Genomic DNA, 22459 nt, shown 5'->3' on the forward strand with positions numbered 1-22459 from the left:
TGTGTTTCATTTGATTTGGCCCAAGTGAGGAATAAAAGAAGAGTTATCTGGAACTGTGGTCTGTGGTGAAGCTGCAGATCTTGAGGGCTAGACTGAAGCACCTGGGAGGTATTCGGTAGGCAGAGGGAACTCACTGGAAAGTTCTGAGAAGGAATAATATGAGGATTATCCTTTAGGAAGAATAATGTGGTAGCAGGCTTAAGAATGGTTGGTTGAGGAAGGCTCAGAGAGGCAATGACCAAGATTTCAGAGGTAATCAGGGGCTGAACATAAAGAGGTAACAAACTTAAATTGACCGTGGAAAAGATGACTTATAACTTAAGGTCAAACTGCTGAGTATGCCTACGTGATAATTAGGGACAAATTCTCCCCAACGTTGAGTGAAATGCTAGTTCTCTCCACCTTAGGATATTTATCTAACTACAAAGTTAGTATCTATAGCTTTTCTCCCTGGAAATCTAAAAATGGTACCTGTTTTTGGCAAAAGAGCAAAAAACCTTCACACAAATTTAGGTTCTCAGCTTTCTCTAGAGTTTTCTGTGTTCTACTACTTAGTGACCACCTGTTAAAGGGCAAAGAGTTCATTTAAAGATTTTTATTCATTCATCTGAGTGAGAGAGAGAGAGAACAAGCTGGGAGAGGGGCAGAGAGAGAGAGAGAGAAGCAGACTCCCCCACTGAGCAAGGAGCCTGATGTGGGGCTTGATCCCAGGACCCTGGGATCCTGACCCGAGCCAAAGGCAGACACTTAACCAACTGAGCCACCCAGACGCCCCTTTATTATTATTTTTTATTTAAAGATTTTTATTTATTCATTTGAGAGAGCGAGAGAGAGAATGAGCTGGGAGAGGGGCAGAGGGAGAGTAAAGGGCAAAGAGTTCAGAACTCATAAACTGAGCAAGGACTTGGCCTGCATGTAGACAGCAGCATAAGCACTCCAAACAGATGTCAGTTGAGGTCCAGCAATGAGTTCAATCACAATAGTCTTATGTAAATGAATGCCGTCAAAGTGTTATGTAAAATGGAAAAAAATTTGTCCATTTCTTACCTCCACTGGGTTTTAGAAATTAGTGTTTCAATGCAAAACCTAGTTTAGTGTGAGCAAAAATGGAAATTAGTTGTTGAACTATTACACTTACCTTGGGGATGTACAGCTAATTTTTAATAGCATACTTGGGGCCAATTTTTCAAACCTACTTTTAAAATTCTTGGTCCCAATCTTCTCTCCTATATGTCTTCTATCTTGGATAATGACACAAATTGCTTTTCATACCTTCCTCTTCTACCTTTGCTTTTGTCCCAGAGTTGAGGGAGGCTAAGTTACAATTTGTAATTGCTGTTGAAAAAATGAGAAGTATATTCCACTTCCTTTACTGGCCAAAATATGCTCCCACCTCTCTCTTTGCTTATAATACATTAAATAATAAGCATAATGAGGAAGTTTATTTTCTGTATTATAAACTCTAAAGGTACTAGCTTTTATTTTTACATAGTATAATGTCAGTAGAAACATCAACATCAAATATCCTCAGATATAAAAAAAAAACAAGTTTTAAAAATATACTGTAAGTTGCTGTTTAAAGCAGTAATTCTTAGATATTTTAAATAAAAATTACAAATCACAAGGCCTTCCATACAAAAAATTTTAAATTAGGTGCAGTTGAAATAATAGACAATTAGAAGATCTGTCTTATTCTTGCTTTACAGGGGAGGAGTCGTGAGCTTTTACTTTAAAAATACCGAGCACTGTCTCAATACAATAGAATTGGAAGAAACTAAAGTTGGGGATTTCCCAATGATTTTATTGAGGTAACTTTTCCCAATTTTATACATATATGCATTTATATATACTTAAGAAAGCTAAACGATGTTCTAAGGCACTTGGAATTGTGCACAGCAAAGTATCCTATATTATACAACTAAATAGAGCATAATTTTGCTTTTTAAATAACACAAACACCAGTAAGGAATAAAAAAGATAATACATAGTCTGTCTTTCAGGTTACAATAGTGGAATACATATACATACCTGTGTATACTTGTAGGTATTTATACCCACATACTATAATACAGTACAGATCAAGAACAACAACAAAAAAAGAGAAACTGTCATGGTAATCAGTGTACAGTTCCAGTTATTTACACTCACAGATACTGTACCTGTGTAATATGTAGAATTAGATCACTTACTGGAAATTAGGAATCATTCAGTCAGTCTGATAATGATCACAGCTTACCATTCTTAATCACTATAACCAAAGACTAAAATAACAAATGAGTGTGTATAGTTCTTGATTTAAAAATCACTATTACATAGAAAAAAATGACGAGTTTGAGTTTTTGCTAGGTATTAAATCTGGTGAAACTGGTGCAGAATGTTGTGAACACATTGGCACATTTCTAAGCCACAGAAGAAATATTAAAAAAAAATAAAAATAAAAATTAGTGCCTATATTTTAAGTGATGAAAGTGGTTTGACCCTAGATTTATTCAGATTGTTTTCAAATGCTAGTTAGCACTGCAAAGGTGACATCTTTTTGTGAAGGCTCTCTAAGCAATGTAATGATACAGTCAAACTATAACAAAAGCATCCAGTATGGGAAGAGTCCCCCAAATTGGCAAGTGGCACAAATATTATTGGCATTTTAATATACCATGAAATTGACCTGAGGGTGGAGTGGCATTCTGCCTCATTTACTCCCTTTAATTTATTCTTAAAAAGAAAAAAAAAATACTGGTATTTAACAAGATAAGAATTCTTAAGCACCATCTAAAAATTCACAATATAACCTCTTTTATCAACTCTGAGTTGCTCTGTCTTGAAAAAGATATTTAGAAATTTTAATATTTAGAAAAATTATAGTGGCTAAATTCTTCCATTCTATTAGCCACAGTTCATCCAAATCATTTCAAGACATATTCACCATTCAGTTTTGGTGATAAAAAGCAACTGAGAAAAAGTATGTTTATGTATCGTTAGCGTAGTTCCACAATGTTTCAACTAGGTAAAATCATCTTGTTTTGTGTATGACAGTCAATGAAGTATGAACAATAGGCATGCAATCCAGTTAATCCACACTTCCTTCATAATTTAGTATTGACAAATTTTAGAAAAATTGAACTGCATGACTACAGTTACAGAGAGAATTCAAGCACTTACATGTGGATTAAATGCTTCTTTAACAGGATCAACAGGTGATGGCTTTGAACCTCAAGGGATGTACCTTACCAGGAGAAAATCTAACGGTGATTTTCATGGACCGCCAGTTTTGTTTATTTGGATTGTTAGCTGTATTTGTGATTAAGCCATGCAATAATCCTTAAGACACTGACAAAGACGGTCACCAACAGTGTAGTTCTTAGGTAAAACTGTGAGGCCAAAACAGAGGAAAAAAAGTTTGCTTCATTTGAAATTTCTCCTGTAAGTACATACATGGACCAGCCAAGTGACTATGCCAATTGAAACGGCCAAGGCTGCCCAGCACCCTCCTCCCTGAAGAACTGGCAAATTAAAGCTTCACTGAAGCAGAAGGCTTGAAAAATAAAGGGGGAAGGAACTATTCAGGGCCCAAAGTAATGCAAGGCAGTCCAGATGATGTTTTGAAAGAGGTACTCTTCCCTGTGTGTCCTCAAATTGCGGTAGACAGTGGTACGCAAGGGAGGTGGTACCTCCTTAGGAGGGCCTTTGAACATGGGGGAGCGCTTCTGACTTTTGGTGTTTTTACAGTGACTGGGCATGCTACTGGAATTTAGTCAGCATGGGCTTAGGATATAAAACAGCTTGCAATGTAGGGAACATTTCTGTAAACAAAGAATTGCCCAGCTCCAAATGCCAACAGCACCGCTCCCCCACCCCCGCCCCCGAAACACTGATCAACAGCACGGTGCTCATAGGTGCAGTAAATCCTAGCATGGCTAAAAATGACCCCTGCCTATAAGGTTGGCTTTTGGTGAGAATAACAGCCACAGGATTCTTTTTTATTTTATTTTATTTCATTTCATTTTATATTTTATTTAATTTTAATTTTGCCAGAAATCTTACAGAATATGTAGTGGGATTTCTTAATTTGGAATGACCTTGTGAACTCTGCTTCCAATGTTTTCCAGATATGCTAATGGTGGTTCCCATTTTCATATAGAACTTAAGCTTAATTAATACCAAAAATAAAGGGAAAGTGAAAATGAGAACTGGTTTGGGAATATTCTACCCTAGTCCCCACCACCCTTTGGTCACTGCCAAATTAGAGTAGTTCCTCATGCTGCTCTTTGAAACTTGGATTTGAACTACCTAAAGATGAGCTTTCTCTCAGAAAGATGGTCCTATTAATGTGATGGTGACTTTTGCCATTGCATTCCCCTCTTGGACATATTTCAGTTCCAGAAAGTTCATTCTGCTTTGCCAAGCAAAATAATGTGACATATCTTGTCAATAAGAAGACAGCAAATGCTCAGTAGTGGAACATAACCTATTTCAAGAAGCCAAGGGACAACTCCGTAAATAAATTACATCTTAGTGATACCTTACTGCTCACATCATACTCTAATGATGTGAAGAAATTAGTTCTTGTCTCAAATTATATACCTTCACTAGTAAGGTTAGGGCTAATAATATGACTGGAATTTAGGAATGCTTCAGCTTCTGTACTGATGAAATGACATAAATGTGCATATCTTCCATCTCACCTATTTTGAGGAAGACTTCTCTCACTGTTTAATGTGCTGCTGGGACCACTTAAAAAAATAATAAACTAAAGAAATTTTTGAGCAAAAAGGAGGAAAAGAGATTTTACTCTTTAAATGTGTACATGCTACTATGTGGTAGACGAGACTGTCTTTTTCTCTTGTGAATACAGTATCATTTTTGAAAGCTGTGTCTGTCTGATGACTATTGAATATAAATACAATGCCTGTTATATCTTAAAATGTGGTCCATATCAGGATATGCAGTGTTAATGCAGAATTTTTTCTCTTTTAAGTGTAAGCTACTGGATTTTTTCAAAGTACCAATGTAGCACAGAATTATTGTAGGGATGTGAAACCCAAATTATGGGTTTTAGGAAATTATCTCTCATTTTCAATATCTGATGATTTTTGAAGGGTGTAGTCAATTCCTTTACTGTCTTAAATAGGTTTTCCCTTACATTTCAAAACTTTCTAGCAGAACATATTTACTAGCATTAGAAAAAGATAAGTGACTACAATCATTATGCCAATAAAGGACATGAAAATGAAAGAAGAAAGTCTGTTTTTCTGGGTAAATCCAAGAGATAGATGAGTTTGCTTTTTCCTCCACTTAAAACAGCTATTCCAATACCCCAAATGGCTCTCTGAATATTATAGATTTAGTTTAAATAATTTAAGGAATTAACATAAAGGTAAATTATATCAAACATAAAAAATGCAAGACATTTCACATACACAGGGAATTATCAGGCAGGGTTGCCTTAATTAATGCTCATTAGAGGACTAATTTCGTCAGACCACAAAGATGCTGATAAAGCCCATGGCGTCTCCTTACTACCTTAATGTTCTTTTGCTCCATTTCAAAAAAAGACAGAAATGGCCACTTTGTGTTTTACAGTCTGTCTGGTTCCTTCCTGCCTGAGATCTTCCTGGATATGGGTTTGTTTCCTACCCTAATCATATCTTGGGGACTCAGGAAAACTCATTCACTTCCTCTATGTCTGCCTAATGTCTCACTTTAAATAGGGAAAAGCCTGGTGTTGTGTTACAACAGCCCAATTCACACACACATTTATTTTTCTCATAGAACTGTAGCTTATTGGTTGGATAGCAGAAATGCTGGCACTGGGCAGAGGCCTAATTAGATGGAGGGTGGTCCACATCATTATGGATGCCAGGCAAGAGACCTGGATGGGCTGCTGGGTGAATATGCAGTGTTTCCACCTTTAAAAAATTAGCTAGGAACACAGAGCCTTATTCTGAAAAATACAGGTTAGCTCACAATCCTTCGATTCTTTTCACAGCTTTTTATTTAAAGAATCATTCTAATGATATGTGGTTTCAATTCCTAAATAGTAGACTAGCAGTGGTAACATTTTTGACTTTTTGCTTTTGCTCTAACTTTTAAACTTTTCTCTAAATGTGTCAATCGGTATGAAGAAAAAAGTGTGGGTAGTTTATAAATCTGATATATCACACAAGCAAAACAGTATATTGAAGGACGGGAGTCTCATCTCTGTACTGGGTGCATCTCATTGTAGGGAATAAAAAAACCTGCATCACATGCACCATGAGTGGGGAAAAAAACTGCTCCTTTTATCAACCAAGTAGAGACTTTCTATGACCTGTATCCTGAATGCTAAAACAGTGATAATGTCTTACATATACCATTTTATAGAGGCCTCGTGATTAAAAATTATGACAACATTTTAAGATTTTAAGTATAGAAAGTTAAAATAACATTACATTCCTTGGACTTTTTCCCAAGACACAACAACGATAACATAATAGTATTTTAAGGAAAAGGCAGGCTTCGGCAAAAAAATGAGAACAAAGTTAATGTCCATGGTTGGATTTGAACACTATGAAATGGACAAAACCTTTCAGACAGAGAAAGACACTTGGACATGCAGAACATTTTTTTCAAAAGCAGAAGTACATCTTACACTAGTAATGAAATGACAACAGTGCAGAATCTGGGTTTATTACGCAGGTAGCCCAGTGCAGCAAAAGGTGCAACAATGTTGCTTACTTTTCTTAGACATAAAATGGTCCTGGCTTTTTCTAACAGGCCAATTGGGGCTAAAACTTATTAATTTTAAGCAAAATCACCCCATTTCTAGTGGTTCTACAGAATATACATGACTGACAGGATCCAAACTTATCCACCAGATTAAATGTTTGCTTTTTTGGTTGAAATCGCAAATTACAGTCTTCCTTATCATGAACCAGAAGCATTTCAGAAAATTCTAGCCCAAGCTCTGTGAATAAAATAAAGTGTACTAGGTCTTGTTTTGTTATTTTAGGTCTCACGTGTTTTTAATAAAAGGAGCACAAAACAATCATGAAAGAACAATCGAATGCAAGGTAGTATTTACATCTGATCGTATGTATTTGCGAGCAGAAGCCACGCTCTGCTTGCAACTCCACAGAAAATCGCAAGATGGCAATTGAGGGTTTCTTAATGTAAACAATACTGACTGTAGGCTCACAGAGAAACCTTCCATGACTTTAATCTCACTGATTCTTTTGCATTGCAAGTCAATGCTATATTTATGGATGCAATCTGAAGACTCTTAAAATACAAAATGAGGTTCTCCTCACTTGCAACTTAGCAGAAACTTTGTGTTCTTTTAAGCCTTCGGGTATGTTTTTGATCCATGTACTTAATTTTTTTTAATAGCAGCAATCCAACTTAATGCAGCCCTGAAAATAAGTAGTCCTTTCCATGCCCACTCAGAACTAACTGCTGGAAGAACACTTGCATTTGCTTAAGTTTTTACTTTGGACTCAGATTTTTTAGAAAGGTATTGTGATTGTCAATATTATCTTCCTTAGATCAAGTATGGTTGCTTCAACTCTGAAGATAATCAAGCTAGGGAAAGACCAAAAGATTTATTTTCTAAAGCTTCCTACAGATTTATAGGATCACATTCATCTGACTTTATTCCCAGTCCTGTTATCCTTGCAGAAGTTTGGTACATTAGATAAGGAGTATAAAAAAAAAGTGTGTATAGCTATGCTACTTAAAACATGCAACAAAATTTGGGCAGGCATGCTTGTTAAGAGTCAATAAAAGTCTCTTGCATTTAAGAAAAAGATGCATGAAAACACTCAGACGTATTTCTGGCAATTGGATTCACTGGCACAACATAAAATAATGGTACTATACTGCACCAACATAACTGTGAAACGAGAATATTCTTCTAGGATCAGGTCTTTAAGGAATCCATGTTAGGTGATTAGATTCCCATATCTTAGTAAGTTCTCAGCTACCAAAAGCCTTCTTCAAAAATATTTATGCTTTGATTTTCTCTTTTCTTCATTAACATAATGAAATATTTCTTTTTTTTTTTTTCTGATTTTCCACCCCCACCCCTTTCAGTGCCCAGCAACTCCAGGCCCGGATTTCTCTTCAACCTGCACTCTACAATTTGGCTTTCTGGTAACAGGGAGCCAGCGATTGTCTTCTGCTCATCTTCTTTGATTAAAACTCCTGATGGAGAATAACTGGTGTGACCATGGTGTTGCTTACCATCAATACACACGCTGGACAGCAGAGTCACTGCACCCCTCCCTTTGCTTGTTGGCCCCATCTGGGCCGTGCAGGTGGGAAGCACTTTCCATACACTTCCTTCACCAGTTAAATGGAAACACACACACTCAAATCCCAGTGCAATATCAGGTTTTCGGGAAGAGAGGCTTCCCCCAAAGATGATCAGTCTGTGTTTCCAAAGAGTCTCACACTTCGTTATGGACGGTGAAACCTGACACAAGAAACAGAAACTCTGTGAGTCTGTGGTAGAGAAACACAGCTGACAATCAGTAAAACAAATAAGGTGCCAGTAATGTTTATAAATTAAAGGCAGCTCTAGACATCCCCCAACTGCATTACTGTTATAAATCACTGTCATAACAGAATACTATTAACAAATGTGACGTTGGAAAGCAGAGACAGCCCCTATACAAAATATTATGGTTATATTGTCCAGGATACGGAGCAATCAATACACAAAACATCACTAATCTTGAGGGTCATGTTCTGACCTGTACTGAGCAGAGTGGGATGTTTCATAAAGGACTTGGTTACACCTGGTTTGTAGTTATAAAAGGAAACCATCAACAAATAGTCCCTACTGGTTTGGCTTCAGCCTCCCATTGCCTCCCACTGAAGACTCCAAATCTACCTTCTTCGCCTGAAATTTCCAAATCCTCACCGGCATTTCCATCCAAATGCTCCACTAAGCATGTCCACAGCACTTTTTAAAAAAGATTTTATTTACTTATTTGAGAGAGAGAGGGAGAAGCAGACTCCCCTGCTGAGCAGGGAGCCTGATGCAGGGCTCTCTCCCAGGACCCTGGGATCATGACCTGAGCCCAACGCAGCCACTTAATAGGCGAGCCACCCAGGAGCCCTTGCACTTTCTTTCTTGTTAAACAATCTACCCCTTAAAAGATTTTTAGTCTAGGACCCTCAGATTTGCAACTCATTTCTCTCCTTCACCCTCCATATCCCACGAGACACTAAGTCTTGCCTTGTTTCTGTCTTTGAATCCATTAAAGCTTTCCCATCTTTCGCTAGTGCTATTTGAACAGCATGTTCACATCCCTCCATGCAAGTTACTGAACATTCCTTGTGTTTTCGGAGCCCTGTGCTTTTTGCACATGCTATGTTTCATAATATTGCAATCCCCTCCCTTCATTTCCCATCTATGTTTTCATATTCAAGATCAAGGCCAAAAGTCATCTTCTCCAAAAAGCCTTATCTGGTCTACTTCTTCAGCCTATTTCTGTGATTCCACACTATTTATTTATTTATTTATTTCCACTCTATTTAGTATTTCATTTGTCTTGTGTAATCTAATGTTCATTTGGCCTAATAAACCAGTCTCCTAATTCATTTCCCTGTCGCAGGCTCAGAGATTTGTAGATCAAATCTGTGCCCCACACTGTCACTAGCAATATCATCCTAGGCACTAATCTAATCATTCCAGTTCTTTATTAATATCATTGCATTATTCTCCTTTCCCTGTGAAATAAAATTTAAATTTCTTAGAGTAGTGACTGAGGCCTTTCAGAATGTGGCCCAAACCATGTTTCTAGCTATATCTCCATCACTACTCCCAAAATACCCCAAGTTCCAATCATTTGTCCCCAAATGCTCTCCACTTTTGTGCTCTGTCCTTTACCCTATCTTGCTTCCCATCTCCACGTCCTGCAATCTTACTCTGTGAGTTCTCCAAACTCCCCTTTCCCCATTTCTCAGGAAAGCATTAATCGCGTTCCCTTCCGGGTTGCCATAACACTGGGTTTATAATAGTTATTTATCACAGTCAGTATATGACCTTTGTGTAGGTGTGTCTACTCAGATCCTGAGGCACTGAGCAAAGACTTGCTTTTAATTACTTTTATTTACTCACAGAATATAATATCTGGCACATTGGACAACTTAAAAAATGTTGCTGGGTGGAATCAAAGCATTAAAAAATGAAAAATTAAAGGCATAAGAACAGTTGAAGCAAGCTTGGCTATAATTTGATAATTGGAGAAGCTGTATGACGGATACATGGGGCTTGTTATATTACTTTTGCATGTTTGACTTTCCAAAACTCAAAAGAAAAATAAGATATACCAACCTTACCAAAATAGCAAACTTGTTGTGATCAAAGTAGGGATGTATCCACTTTGAATTCAATTCCTAATGCTAGCCCTCGCCATAACCTTTGCTCTACATTTGTTAAATGGAGACATGTTCTTGTTTCAGTCACCTGGGTGTTGTTTTCGCCCTCTGATCATGCAAAATCCTTATTCAACTCAGGCCCTTTGCACTAGCTCTTCCCTCTAAATGGGCTGGCCCCCTTTTGGTGGTGGAATGTTCTTCTCTCCACTGACAGTGCCTGATAGCTTCCTCTCGTCATTTAAATCACAGGATAGGTTGTATTTCCCTAAGAGACCCCCTCCCATCCCTTCCAGAGCATCCTGTTACATTTTCTTGATAGTATTTAGCACAATCTGAAATTATCATGTTGATTTATTTGTTTACTTGCTAATGGTTTGTCTCCCTCACTAGAACATAACCATGTGAGAGTGAGGACTTTATCTGACAGGTTCTAAATTCCCAGGGTCCAGAACAGAGTCTGACTCACTCTATGTGCTCAATCAAACTTGCTGAATGCATAAACAACTGAATACATATATACTGGGGCACTTAGAAAGTTACTTGATAACTTTCTATAAGTAATTCTTGTAACTGAAGAGTCCAATCATGAGACCCCCAATATTAACTACAATTAAATTTATACTAATCTACAAGGACATTCCATCATGCATTCTAGGAAGAGTCAACCATTACCTGAAGAAAAATATAGAAATTGTATAAAAGTATTTCAAAATAGTAATTGAAAACCTCTTAAATCAACCTTTTTATGTAAAATATAAAAAAGAGGCAAATAATAATAATGACAGATGAAATTACTACTGTTTACCATATGCCCAGCAGTAGTCCAAGTACTATACATATATTACCTAGTTCAATCCTCAAAACAATCCTAGGAGGCATCTACTCCAGTATCCCCTCCCCTCTGTACAGGTGTAGAAACAGACACAGGGATGCTAAGTCATGTGCCCAAAGCACAGAGCTGGTAAGGAGAGGCACCAGGCTCCAGACTCTATTCCTAACCTAGACCAGACTATGAGAACAAAATATGTTTTCACTCATACTTTCATTCAAAGAGTTTTCTTGGTGCTCTCTCGGCAGAATGCAAAGGAAAAGGTAATCAGTTAGATTTCTAAATCTGTCAGTTAGTTTTGATGAATTTTGACCAGAGAAAAGTCCTGTTCTAAATCCAAGGCTACACTTTTTTTTTAAAGATTTTATTTATTTATTTGAGAGAGAGAGTGAACAGGGAGAGCAGGGAGAGGGGCAGACAGAGAGGGAGAGAGAGAATCCCAAGCATACTCTTGCGCTGAGGGTGGAGCCCGAACTAGGGCTCCATCCAGCCCAATGTGGGGAGTTCATGACCCGACCTGAAATCAAGAGTTGGATGCTTAACTGACTGAGCCACCCAGGAGCCCCCTAGGCTATACTTTGATAGCTATAGTTTTCTCATTTTTGTCACAAAGGGAACTAGATGAGAATGGGCTCAGCACAAACTTTTTGCAGTTACTAGAAAAGCAAGTCCAGTGATGTCCTTGTGGTTGCAATGAGCAGTATCACTTCTCTGCACGTCGGACACACAAGCACATGCCACACAAAGGAAGCAGGAGCTCCAGGGACCCTGACAATACAGACAAATAATACTGCACCTGCAGGGTCTTCCCACCCTGAGCTATCAAAGACCCCTCTTTGTTAGATTCAGCTTTTCTAGGAATTAAATACAAACACCCAATTTAGCAATTATTTTAGCCCTCTCCTAATTTGCTGGGCTCTGTACAGCAAACATTCCACAATACCCTGATCTTCATTTGGCTCTGGATTCAGAGGACAAGCATGGGGAAACATGACATGACAGGTTTGGTCTTTACACCAATAATGTTTATGAGATGAAGAAGGTAAGTTAATAAGTGAGCTGAGCAACTAAAAGTGAGTAGTCAGTGGACCAGAAGAGATTTAACACTTTCTAAAGCCCAGTATTTTCCTGGAAAGTGTCCTGCTTTTAATTTCCCAAAATTCACCGGACACTATAAAGTTTTTTGTTTTTCCTGCAGGCACTATTTGCCCACAGATCCCATTAGAGAATGAATTCCACATCTGGATGTGTGGAGAGTCACAGGCCTTCGGCATAGCTCCTAGGGCTCACTAAGAGAAGAAGGTGACCAACCAAGAGTGTGATTGCAACAATATGCTGACAAAGCCAGGGGGTCAGAAATGTAACCCTCTCTTCAAATGGACTGCCAGACCTGGTTTAAAAAACAAATAATCAACAACAACAACAACAACAACAACAACAAAATAAACCAAAAATAAACCAAAAAGCCACCTCATATATTTTCTTGCACTATCCAATCAGAAAAAGACATTTATATTCTGTTTACATTAGGCATCTTTTCTTCAAATTCAGCTCAGAGGTACTGAAAATGTAAAATGTTCTTACATTTGTTACTACTCAATGGTTTGCATTCATTCTGAAATATGAGAAGTTCAGCTTTACCTCCTGAGAAGTTAGCCCGACAGAATGACAGTTTGGCTTCAGGCTTCCAGTTGATGCAGCAATAAATAGAGCAATAAATAGATTTATTGTGCCCCAAGGATACTGAAACTTTTCATTCACTCTTTTTTTTGGAACTCTCCCGAGACTCAAATTTGAAGTTACCTATATTTTCTTCTTCTTATTAAAACTGGAATACATCTTTTTTTATTTTCATACTGTTGAGAGGAAGTGAATGGGGGCGGAGCTATTTTTAAGTCATGGAATTCAGATAAAGATCACTGTTTTCCATAAAGATGATTCCTCCACCAATTACCATATAAAAACATACCTTCCTGTAAAATCATTCAGATAATAGAACATGGAAAATTACTCACAAATGTAAAATGTTACTTTCCTATACTTCCCTGTTTGATAGAAACAGAAATCCTGAATAATTCACTTCTTTATTTGAAAGGGTTTTATCATCAAGGCATATACACGTTAAACAAATGAGCAGGTTCTCCTAAACCAGGGCTCCTAGTTTTACCAGAGAAGCCAGACCACATGGTGCCCGGGCTTTTATGATTCCAAATACTGAGCCATATGCTTTCAATGCTGGTGGTTAAAGCAGCATTTTGCAACTTTTTCAAGTTTCTGTCCAGGTACATGGAGCACCCATGGAAGAGGGCAGCCTTGCAGAAGAAGCCTTCTCATTCCTCTGTGGAGCACCCCTTATTTTTCATTGAGGTCCCACATGTAACTCCTGCCCTGTCACATTTTTTAAAAAGATTTTATTTATTTAGCAGAGAGAGAGAGAGAGAGCAAGAGCCTGGGGTCGGGGAGGGGCAGAGGGAAAGGGAGAAGAAGGCTCCCCACTGAGCAGAGAGCCTGAGATCTTGACCAGAGCCAAAGGCAGAGGCTTAACCTACTGAACCACCCAGGCGGCCCCCATGTCACATTTTGATAAGCATATCTAGAAGCTGAAAAGCAGTTCAGCTGTAAATCTACATAGGACAGTAATCACTCAAAATGGTATAGAACGAGATAATTACTTTAAATACACACACCCACACACATATCTCAACCACATTAAAAAAGTTGGAGTAGAGAAAAAAACCCAAAAAACAATAACCCCATTCTATAAGAAACTGTTAAGAGCTTTTGAATGTTATTTTCCAATTTTTTTCTGTGCATCTGAATTTTAAATAAAACATACCATTGCATTTGTAGCTTTATCAGTATCCTGGTTTTTACACCTAACAATATGCCAGTGATCTCTTGAGACCCACTCTGAGTCTAAGAGCATCAATTTAATGATTCTTTGCTTAATATAACAAGGAAATAATAAGCTAATAAAATTATAAACATGAAAGTACTACACTGCACACTCTAAAAATATTCTTATTTACAAATTCAAAGTTTACTTTTATAAAAATAATATTCTCTCTTGATTATAAATCTAACCCATGCAGACACTTAAAAAAATTCTGGAAAACAGAGAATATCCTGAAGATGACAATGACCCATAATCTTACCACTCAGCCATAAACATTTTAAAATTTAGTTTTTAAGGGATGCCTGGGTGGCTCAATCAGTTAGGGGTCTGTCTTCGGCTCAGGTCATGATCTCAGGGTCCTGGGATCAAGCCCCGCATCGGGCTCCCTGCTCCGCGGGAAGCCTGCTTCTGCCGCTCCCCCTGCTTGTGCTCTCTCTCTCTCTCTCTCTCTCTCTGTTAAATAAATAAATAAAATCTTTAAAAATAAATAAATAAATAAATTTTTTAAGTGAAATTTGACCTTTCATACAATTTGTCTTTATAATTTAGAGAATCATTTTAAATTGTAGAAATGTCCTTTACTATGAAAAGGGGAGTGGCTTTATTTTGCCATGGTGGTCTCCTTCCAGAATGCAATAATCCTATTAAATAATACATTGCCCTTCAAATGGTCTTTTGGGCTTTGAACAGTGGGCTGGGTGGGCAGCTGTTGGTGGCAGAAAACACAGGATGTAGCCAGATGAGCAGTGAGTGTTCTAAGAAGCCGAGATTAGAGCTTGGTACCTCTCAGGCCACAGGATGAAGTCTCATGGGCACCACTAGCCCTCACCCTTGTTACCTGGCCCCAGAATGTACTGCAATGCCAGACAGCTATCTAAAAGATACTGGGAGAAACCAGGGCAATTAGATGAAAGGGTGGGTCACTATAATTCTTTACTGCGGGGCAGATCAAACATGTCACAGAATGTATTCCATGACGGAGGTTTCGGAGGTGTTTTCTGAGTACACCAATAACAAGAATGTCACAATTTTAGTCCTGGCACATTATTCAGGAAAAGCTACTGTGATGGGATCCTCATTTACAGAAAGAGAACTCAGGGAATGGATCCTTTATTTTTCTTTTAAATATTTGTTTTTGGTAATAAATTCTTGTATTTCAAAAATTCAGAGTGGAAAGCCTCCTTCTCAGGCCTGCCCCTACCCACCGGTTCTCCTCCCCAGAGGCAACCAATGTTACCAGCTTTTTGTGAATCTCTCCAGAGATACAGATGCAAGGGAAGATCTATACGGGAATGGATCCTTCTGGTGTTGACTGATACATCACTGTGTGGAAGATAAACTCTGGATAAAGAGGTGCCTGAGCAGAGGGCGCAGGGCTGCCTTTCTATTAACCACTCTAAATCCCACAGGGAGTTAATAGATTTAGGTTTTGAATGGCAGGTTTACTTGATACAAGGAGATAATGTCTGGCACTAATAAGAAGAGCTAATAAGTGAACTAACTGCTCTCTATCTAGATTGCATTTAAAGGGCTAGGTAATGATCCACAGCCTGTATGGTTCCCTCCAAGGGTGGCTGGTGCTAAGAGCAACCCTATCTTCTCCATAAGCAATTTTCTAAATGTAAAACATTACCATATTTTGGTATTATTTTGATTAGACTCAGCAGTGTTTACCAAACCTTTAACCTCTTAAAAGAAATACTGAAAACAATTTGAAAATCATAAGCACGATTTTTCTAAGTCTTAGAGCCAAAAGATTTCTCTATTGGAATGAAACTCTAATGATGTAGTACAAATTAATGGAAAAATAGCAGCAGACACTGGCTTTGCTGCCAGGTTTTAAAGAGTACTTAAGCAAGGCATATTTATCTTAGTGACATGAATATTTAATTTTTCCTTAGAAAAATAGACATTTTAGAGAGTGTCAATCAATATATTTTTTGGAAAACTTTTAAAGCTTACCCTTGTTACAAAAAAAAAAAGCCTATAATTTTCTTTTGAAATGCAGCTCATCCCTATTTACATCTATTAATATTTACTTAAACAATAAAGATATCAACAGGCTTTTATAGTATACAACAAGTATACTCTAAATTTCTGTAGATGAATAAATACAGAAAAAATAGCCAATGGAATTTTGAAGGTGAAAAAATACCCTATCAGATACAAAAACACACCACAAATCTTTCTGTTTTTTTTTTCTTTTGACAGAGAGAGAAAGAGTACAAGCAGGGGGGAGTGGCAGGCAGAGGGAGAGGGAGAAGCAGGCTCCCCGCAGAGCAGGGAGCCCGATGCGGGGCTCGATTCCAGGACCCTGAGATCATGACCTGAGCTGAAGGCAGACACTTAACTGGCTGAGCCACCCAGGCGCCCCTACAAATCTATTCTAATTAAATAGGATGACACAGCGCAAAGATAGGTAACAGATCACTAGAGCATAATAAAGAATCCAGGAACTAATCTATGTGTATATGAGAAGAATTTCACACCAAGGGGGAAGTAACTGGGGCAACTGACTACTGACTTATTTATTTTTGTTTCAAGTTTTTATTTAAGTTCTAGTTAGTTAACATGTAATGTAATATTGGTTCCAGGAGTAGAATTTAGTGATTCATCACTTGCTCATCATAACATGTGCCCTCCTTGATGCCCATCCCCCATCTACCCGATCCCCCACCCACCTCCTTCCATCAACTCTCAGTTGGGGTTCTCTATAGTTAAGAGTCTCTTAAGTTTTGCCTCCCTCTCTTTTTTCTCCCCTTCCCCTACGTTCATCTGTTTTGTTTCTTAAATTCCACATATGAGTGAAATCACATGGTATTTGTCTTTCTCTTACTGACTTGTTTTGCTTATTAGCAGAGTACACTCTAGCTCCATCCATGTGATTGCAAATGGCAAGATTTCATTCTTTTTGATGGCTGAGTAATATTCCATTGTATACATATACCACATCTTCTTTATCCATTCATCCTAACTACTGATTTAGAACAAAGTAAAGTTAGTTTACTCTCTTCAATCACCCACACAAATAAAATGCCCAATGGATGAAAGATCTGAGTGTTAAAAAAAAAGCATATATAAAAATCAAAGATGACAGATTTATAATCTTGGTCTTCCTCCATAAGACACAAAACAATGAAGTAAATGTAACAATACAGACACATTTAAATGTGCAAAAATTTAAACAAAAGACCATAAAAAAAGTTAAAACATTAAGAACAAATTGAGGAAAAGTATGGTGACGTATGTAATAAAGAGCCAATATCCACAATATCTAAGGAGTTTTTACTAATCCATATGAAAAAGACAACCCAAAAGAAAACTGGTCAAAGTAAATCAAAAATTAAAAATAAATGGTCAATAAAGATATGTAAAGATGCTCAACCTTACAGAAATCAATGTTTATTCTTTACACTATAGACCCCTCACCACCACCACCACCACCATCCTGCCCCACCAGTGCTGATGAGGGTGATACACTAGGCATGCTCATAAACTACAAGTTACAGAATAGCATCTTTCAAAATGTAAAAAAAATATATATCCAGTGACCTGGCAAATCCACTCATGTTACTAGTACAGGAATACTAGCGTGTGTGCACAAAGCTATATATATATATATATTTTTATGACATTTTTAAAAAAGATTTTATTTATTTATTCGACAGACAGAGAGAGAGAGAGAGCACAAGTAGGGGGAACAGCAGGCAGAGGGAGAAGCAGGCTCCCCGCTGAGCAGGGAGCCCGATGTGGGGTTCGATCCCAGGACCCTGGGATCATGACCTGAGCTGAAGGCAGATGCTTAACCAACTGAGCCACCCAAGTGCCCCTACAAAGATATATTTATAAAGAAAGTCAAGTCACTGTTTTACTAATGAAACATTGAAAATTCCATAACATTCATCAATAGAATAATTGTTCAATAACTTATGGTACATTATCTACAAAATGCCATAAAGTCATTCAAATGAAAGATAAACACTAATATGGAAATATTTTCTAGATGCTGTTTTATGTGTGACTCAGAGGGAGGACATAAAGGTATATGTGCACATAGATGTAGATCATATACATACACCTACATGTTTGCAAATACACAGAAAAATGTCTAGAAGGATCTACACCAAACTTTTACCAGTGATTACCTGTGAGAATAGGAATGAAGTTGAGGAAGGAGGGAGTGAAGAGAGTTTTCATTTTTATTTGATGGATTTTTGTACTGTTTGAATGCTTAGTTAGAATATATCGTTTGTGCCCATAACAAATATAGATGCAAAAAATAAATGACCTTTACTCTCCTTGCAACCTTTTTTTTTCCTTGTTCATAGCAAATAACAGAAGAGAAAGAACCTCTTTCAGTATAAATGTTTATTTTTCATAAGCTGGGAACTTCCATAGAAATGCATTTTAAAAAATTTGATTATTTTCTATTTTAGTTTATTCTTCATATAATGTTATCAAATGATAATTAGGTAATCAGATACTATGATTTCTAGGAAAACTATGCAGAAGTCAAACGATCCTGAATGATAAAGAGTAGGTTGAGCACAGTCACTGTATCTCAGGGGTCAGGACTCAAAGGCACAAACACGTGTATGCTATCTTTCCAGTTACCCGGCCAACTCGATGTCACCGTAAATATTCAGCCACCTTTTTTTGATCAACTTTCCTGGAGACGTATGACCACAGGTGTCAAATATCAGCATGAACTTTCCCTGACCCCACAAGTGGAAGGGAGAAAAGGAGGGACAATAGGTCTGGCTTGATCTGGGCATGTGACTGGTCCAAGAGTCGATCAGGACAGGATGCAGCCCTCAGAGAAAAATCCTACACATCCAGATGGCTAAAAGCCCTGAATGCCTTTACAAATAAACATGATATAGGAAGAACCAAAACAGATACAACTCCTCTAGAAGAAAAGGGAGTTTCTTCTGCAAACCAGACATTATGATAGGAGCAATAGCTTTGGGGCAAGGAGGTCCCTACCGACTTTAGCGGAATTATGAAGTTATACCATTACTTCCTTTATCACAGGACATGCTCTCAGCATGGACCACCACCACCAACAGGAACCACTGCAGAGACAGTGGCACTATAATGTATGCCTGTCTTGCAGAGGCCGTTTCGAGTCTAGGGAATCAGTGTTTGCTTTCCAGAAAGACCTCCTGTGGTCTTCGCATGTAATCATCTGTCCTGGTATGTTTTTTAACAATTCAGTATTTCAAGATTTAACTGGCATGCCAATTTTTAGGAACATACATGTTATAAAAAAGCAAAGCACATAAACCCGTTAGAGAGAAATAAACAGAACACCTGTGAAGGGCAGGGGTGGTGGTTAGACTACATGATCACACAGGTCTCTTCTGGTTTTAGCAGAAGAATAAACTGAACTCCAAGGGTACTGGGAGGAAAAAGGGTAGGATTACCGCAGCCTTCCACAGCAGCAGTAAAAATTAGATTCCTAGTCCAAGTTAGGTCTTCTGAAAATTGAGTTGCTATCTTCTCTAAGTTATGTCTACTGTGAGCCCAAAGCAGACACACAGGTGCCCAAAGTGGCTCTCACCAGCATCTGTTCTGGGCATAAAACTTCAACTGAGTCTCTTCAAGAGCAGAATAAATGATTCTAATCCTTGTCTCCTGGCCCACAAAATAAGACTAAGAAAGAAACCAGAACATAGCCCTTTGGAATGATTCAGACTTCTGTGAAAGAAAAAAAAAAAAGACTTAATTTTAGAAATGTTCATTAGATGGTGTTATGCTCATCTGTTTTTAAAAAAAATTTTTTTAACTGTGGTAAAGTACACATAACACAAAATATGCCGAACTGCATTTTGCCCACTTACCTTGTAAACTGTCGACTCTCTTCATGAACTTCCATTTCTGTGCTTTTAAATTCATTTAGTTCTTTCCTTATTGCTGCCTGCATAGGAAAAAAATAGATAAACAGAAATGTTACTTAGGTCACGTAATTCCTCAGCATATACAGCATCAACAAAGCATTCTTTTAAAAAATGTCTTGCAAAAAGAGATTCCTCATTTCTACTAGGTAAAGGTAAGATAAATATAAGATCATACTAAAACCAGGGAAGATTTCCTTCACGTGTCATGATAAGGAGGAGAGGAAGAAGGCCTTTGCTAAACTCATCCTGGGGCCTGGTCTGAGTCACATGCATCCCCCACCCTTGATGACCACAAGGATAGTCCAGGTCATGAGATTTTCTGAGAAACAATGTCATTTTCCTATGAAAGTTCTATAGTTCATACCGCAACATGGCTTTGATTAGGTACCATGGAACTACTGAGAAGGCAGCTGCTTATTTATTCTTTAATACTGAAAGTTCAGACAGTCAGAATGAAAAATTTCAGCACAGCACTTAAAGCCGTTCAAAGAAAATGTGTTAATCGAATGTGATGACTATTACCATGTAACAAACATATCACCCATGTCACGTAGATGTTGGGGTCTGAAGAGATGCTTCTGTCCCTCAGGTTGAAAAACTGAGACAATCATCAAAATGTTAACATCAGTTATCTATTAACAATGGTGACTGGATCATGGATGGTTTCTGGTTTCAACTTTGTGCTTACATTTATTTCCTGATTTCTCTACAAAGAACTCCCTCATGTGAAGAAAAAATATTAATAAAAACATCCCCATCACCTAACCTCTATGAGAGCTGGACTCTTCAGCCCAAACATAGGATACTGCAAACCACAGAGAATGACTTCACTGAGAGATAAGGAAATCTAGTTTGTGGTTGGAAAACGATAAAATTTAGAAAAAGGGAAAAGATAGAAGGAAGCCTTGAGGCCCCTCTCTCGCCTCCTCCCATCACTGACTGTCACTCGGCAATATGCGCTTTCCCCCAACAGGCTTGTCAGTGTTGTATTCGAATCCTGCAGTCCCAGACTACTCATCTCTCTACTTGTATTCCTCAGCCACTGTAGTTTCTATGAGGAACCTGCGGCTGGACACTGGGGCGATAATTCTTGCTACTGGGTTCTGAAAGAGATGAAGCAGAGAGATACCTGTGGGCCCAAGGCCCCTGTGGTAAGGCCATCCATCTTGTCTCACAAGGGGATCTCGGTGAGGATACTCTGTCGTACTCGCTAACGAGTATACCTAACCCAGGAGCTGAAACAGTGAACACGCTCTATACCAATCACCAGTTAGCATCTATTGGAAAGACTTCCCTGAAAGGAAGTATTTTAATGTGGGTAGTGGCAGAGAATCTGGTCTCCACGTTCATTTTAAATTTCTCCTCTGAATGTAAGATGTCAGTAGAGGAAGTAGGAAGTGGTACACTTGGTGTCGGAAGTCATAGGTTCTTGTCTCACCTATGCCTTCAGTAGCAGGGTGACCCTCAGTGAATTATTTTGGTCCGAAACCTGTTTTCCCCTCTGGAAAATGGGGATGAGAATTCCTCACAGTACTACAAGGCTCCATTAAGAGCATACGTGAAAGTGCTTTGTACACTTACTGTGAAACTTCCAAAAGACGAAATACATTCTAGTTTATGATTGTGACTAACAATTCTTTCATTTTTTTTTTTTTTAAGATTTTATTTACTTACCTGACAGACAGAGACACAGCGAGAGAGGGAACACAAGCAGGGGGAGCGGGGGAGGGAGAAGCAGGCCTCCCGTGGAGCAGGGAGCCCGAAGCGGGGCTCGATCCCAGCACCCTGGGATCATGACCTGAGCCCAAGGCAGATGCCCAATGACTGAGCCACCCAGGCACCCCATCTTTCGTTGTTATTTATAGAGTCTACTATGTACAGGAAGAGAATGTCACTGAAGGAGACTCAAAGACAAATAAAGGCAAAGTCCTTATTCTCAATAGTAGGTTGGCTACCAATCTAAGAGTCTGCAAAAGTCAATGAAAGCATTCTTTTAGAATCAATCGAGATACAGAATCTGCAAAAACAAGAGTACGGTATAGTTTATTTTTAATGGTAAACTGTGTGCTACACATAAAGGCCTAAGGACTCTTCCCATAAATGTAAATGGGACTGATTCTTTAGAAAGATATGGGATAGAAAGAGCTAGGTTGTTGTGGTGAGATTGGTTGGAGCCTGAATGGTGCTGAGCTGGACCAACACAGGGTAGTCACTGAGCGGACACCAGGTATTTCTTTCTTTTCTTTTCTTTTCTTTTTTTTAAGAGTTATTTATTTGAGAGAGAGTGAGCGCGCACAAGCATGTGTGAGTGGGAGGAGGGGCAGAGGGAGAATCTCAAGCAGATTCTCCAATGAGTGTGGAGCCGAACACAGGGCTCGATCTCATGACCCTGAGATCATGACCTAAGCCAAAACCGAGAGTTGGATGCTTAAGTGACTGAGTCACCCAGGTGCCCCAGAAACCAGGTATTTC

General features: G+C 38.3%; 2 protein-coding genes across 5 annotated transcripts in view; both read right to left on the bottom strand.

The window, feature by feature from the left end:
* The window catches only part of LTV1 (LTV1 ribosome biogenesis factor), a 31218-nt gene extending 22914 nt beyond the window's left edge, over nt 1–8304 (bottom strand). For both annotated transcript variants that reach the window (XM_028121366.2, XM_028121364.2), the window contains exon 1: nt 8218–8304. The gene's annotated coding sequence lies outside the window, so the exon portion shown is untranslated. The remainder of the gene's footprint in view (nt 1–8217) is intronic.
* PHACTR2 (phosphatase and actin regulator 2) overlaps nt 1781–22459 on the bottom strand; it is a 259522-nt gene continuing 238843 nt past the window's right edge. The window contains exons 11-12 of one of the 3 annotated variants that reach the window (XM_028121359.2): nt 19931–20007; nt 1781–8449 (exon numbers count right to left, since the gene is read on the bottom strand). In XM_028121359.2, coding sequence (XP_027977160.1) covers nt 8434–8449; nt 19931–20007 — 93 coding nt within the window. In that variant the 3' untranslated portion in view covers nt 1781–8433. Of the gene's footprint in view, nt 8450–18441; nt 19788–19930; nt 20008–22459 lie in introns of those variants that run through there. The other 2 variants (XM_028121358.2, XM_028121361.2) reach the window with 2 other exon arrangements.

The sequence above is a fragment of the Eumetopias jubatus genome, unplaced genomic scaffold (genome assembly GCF_037043125.1).
Source record: "Eumetopias jubatus isolate StellerSeaLion01/CBP00866 unplaced genomic scaffold, mEumJub1_p1.0 scaffold_6, whole genome shotgun sequence".
Taxonomy (NCBI): Eukaryota; Metazoa; Chordata; class Mammalia; order Carnivora; family Otariidae; genus Eumetopias; species Eumetopias jubatus.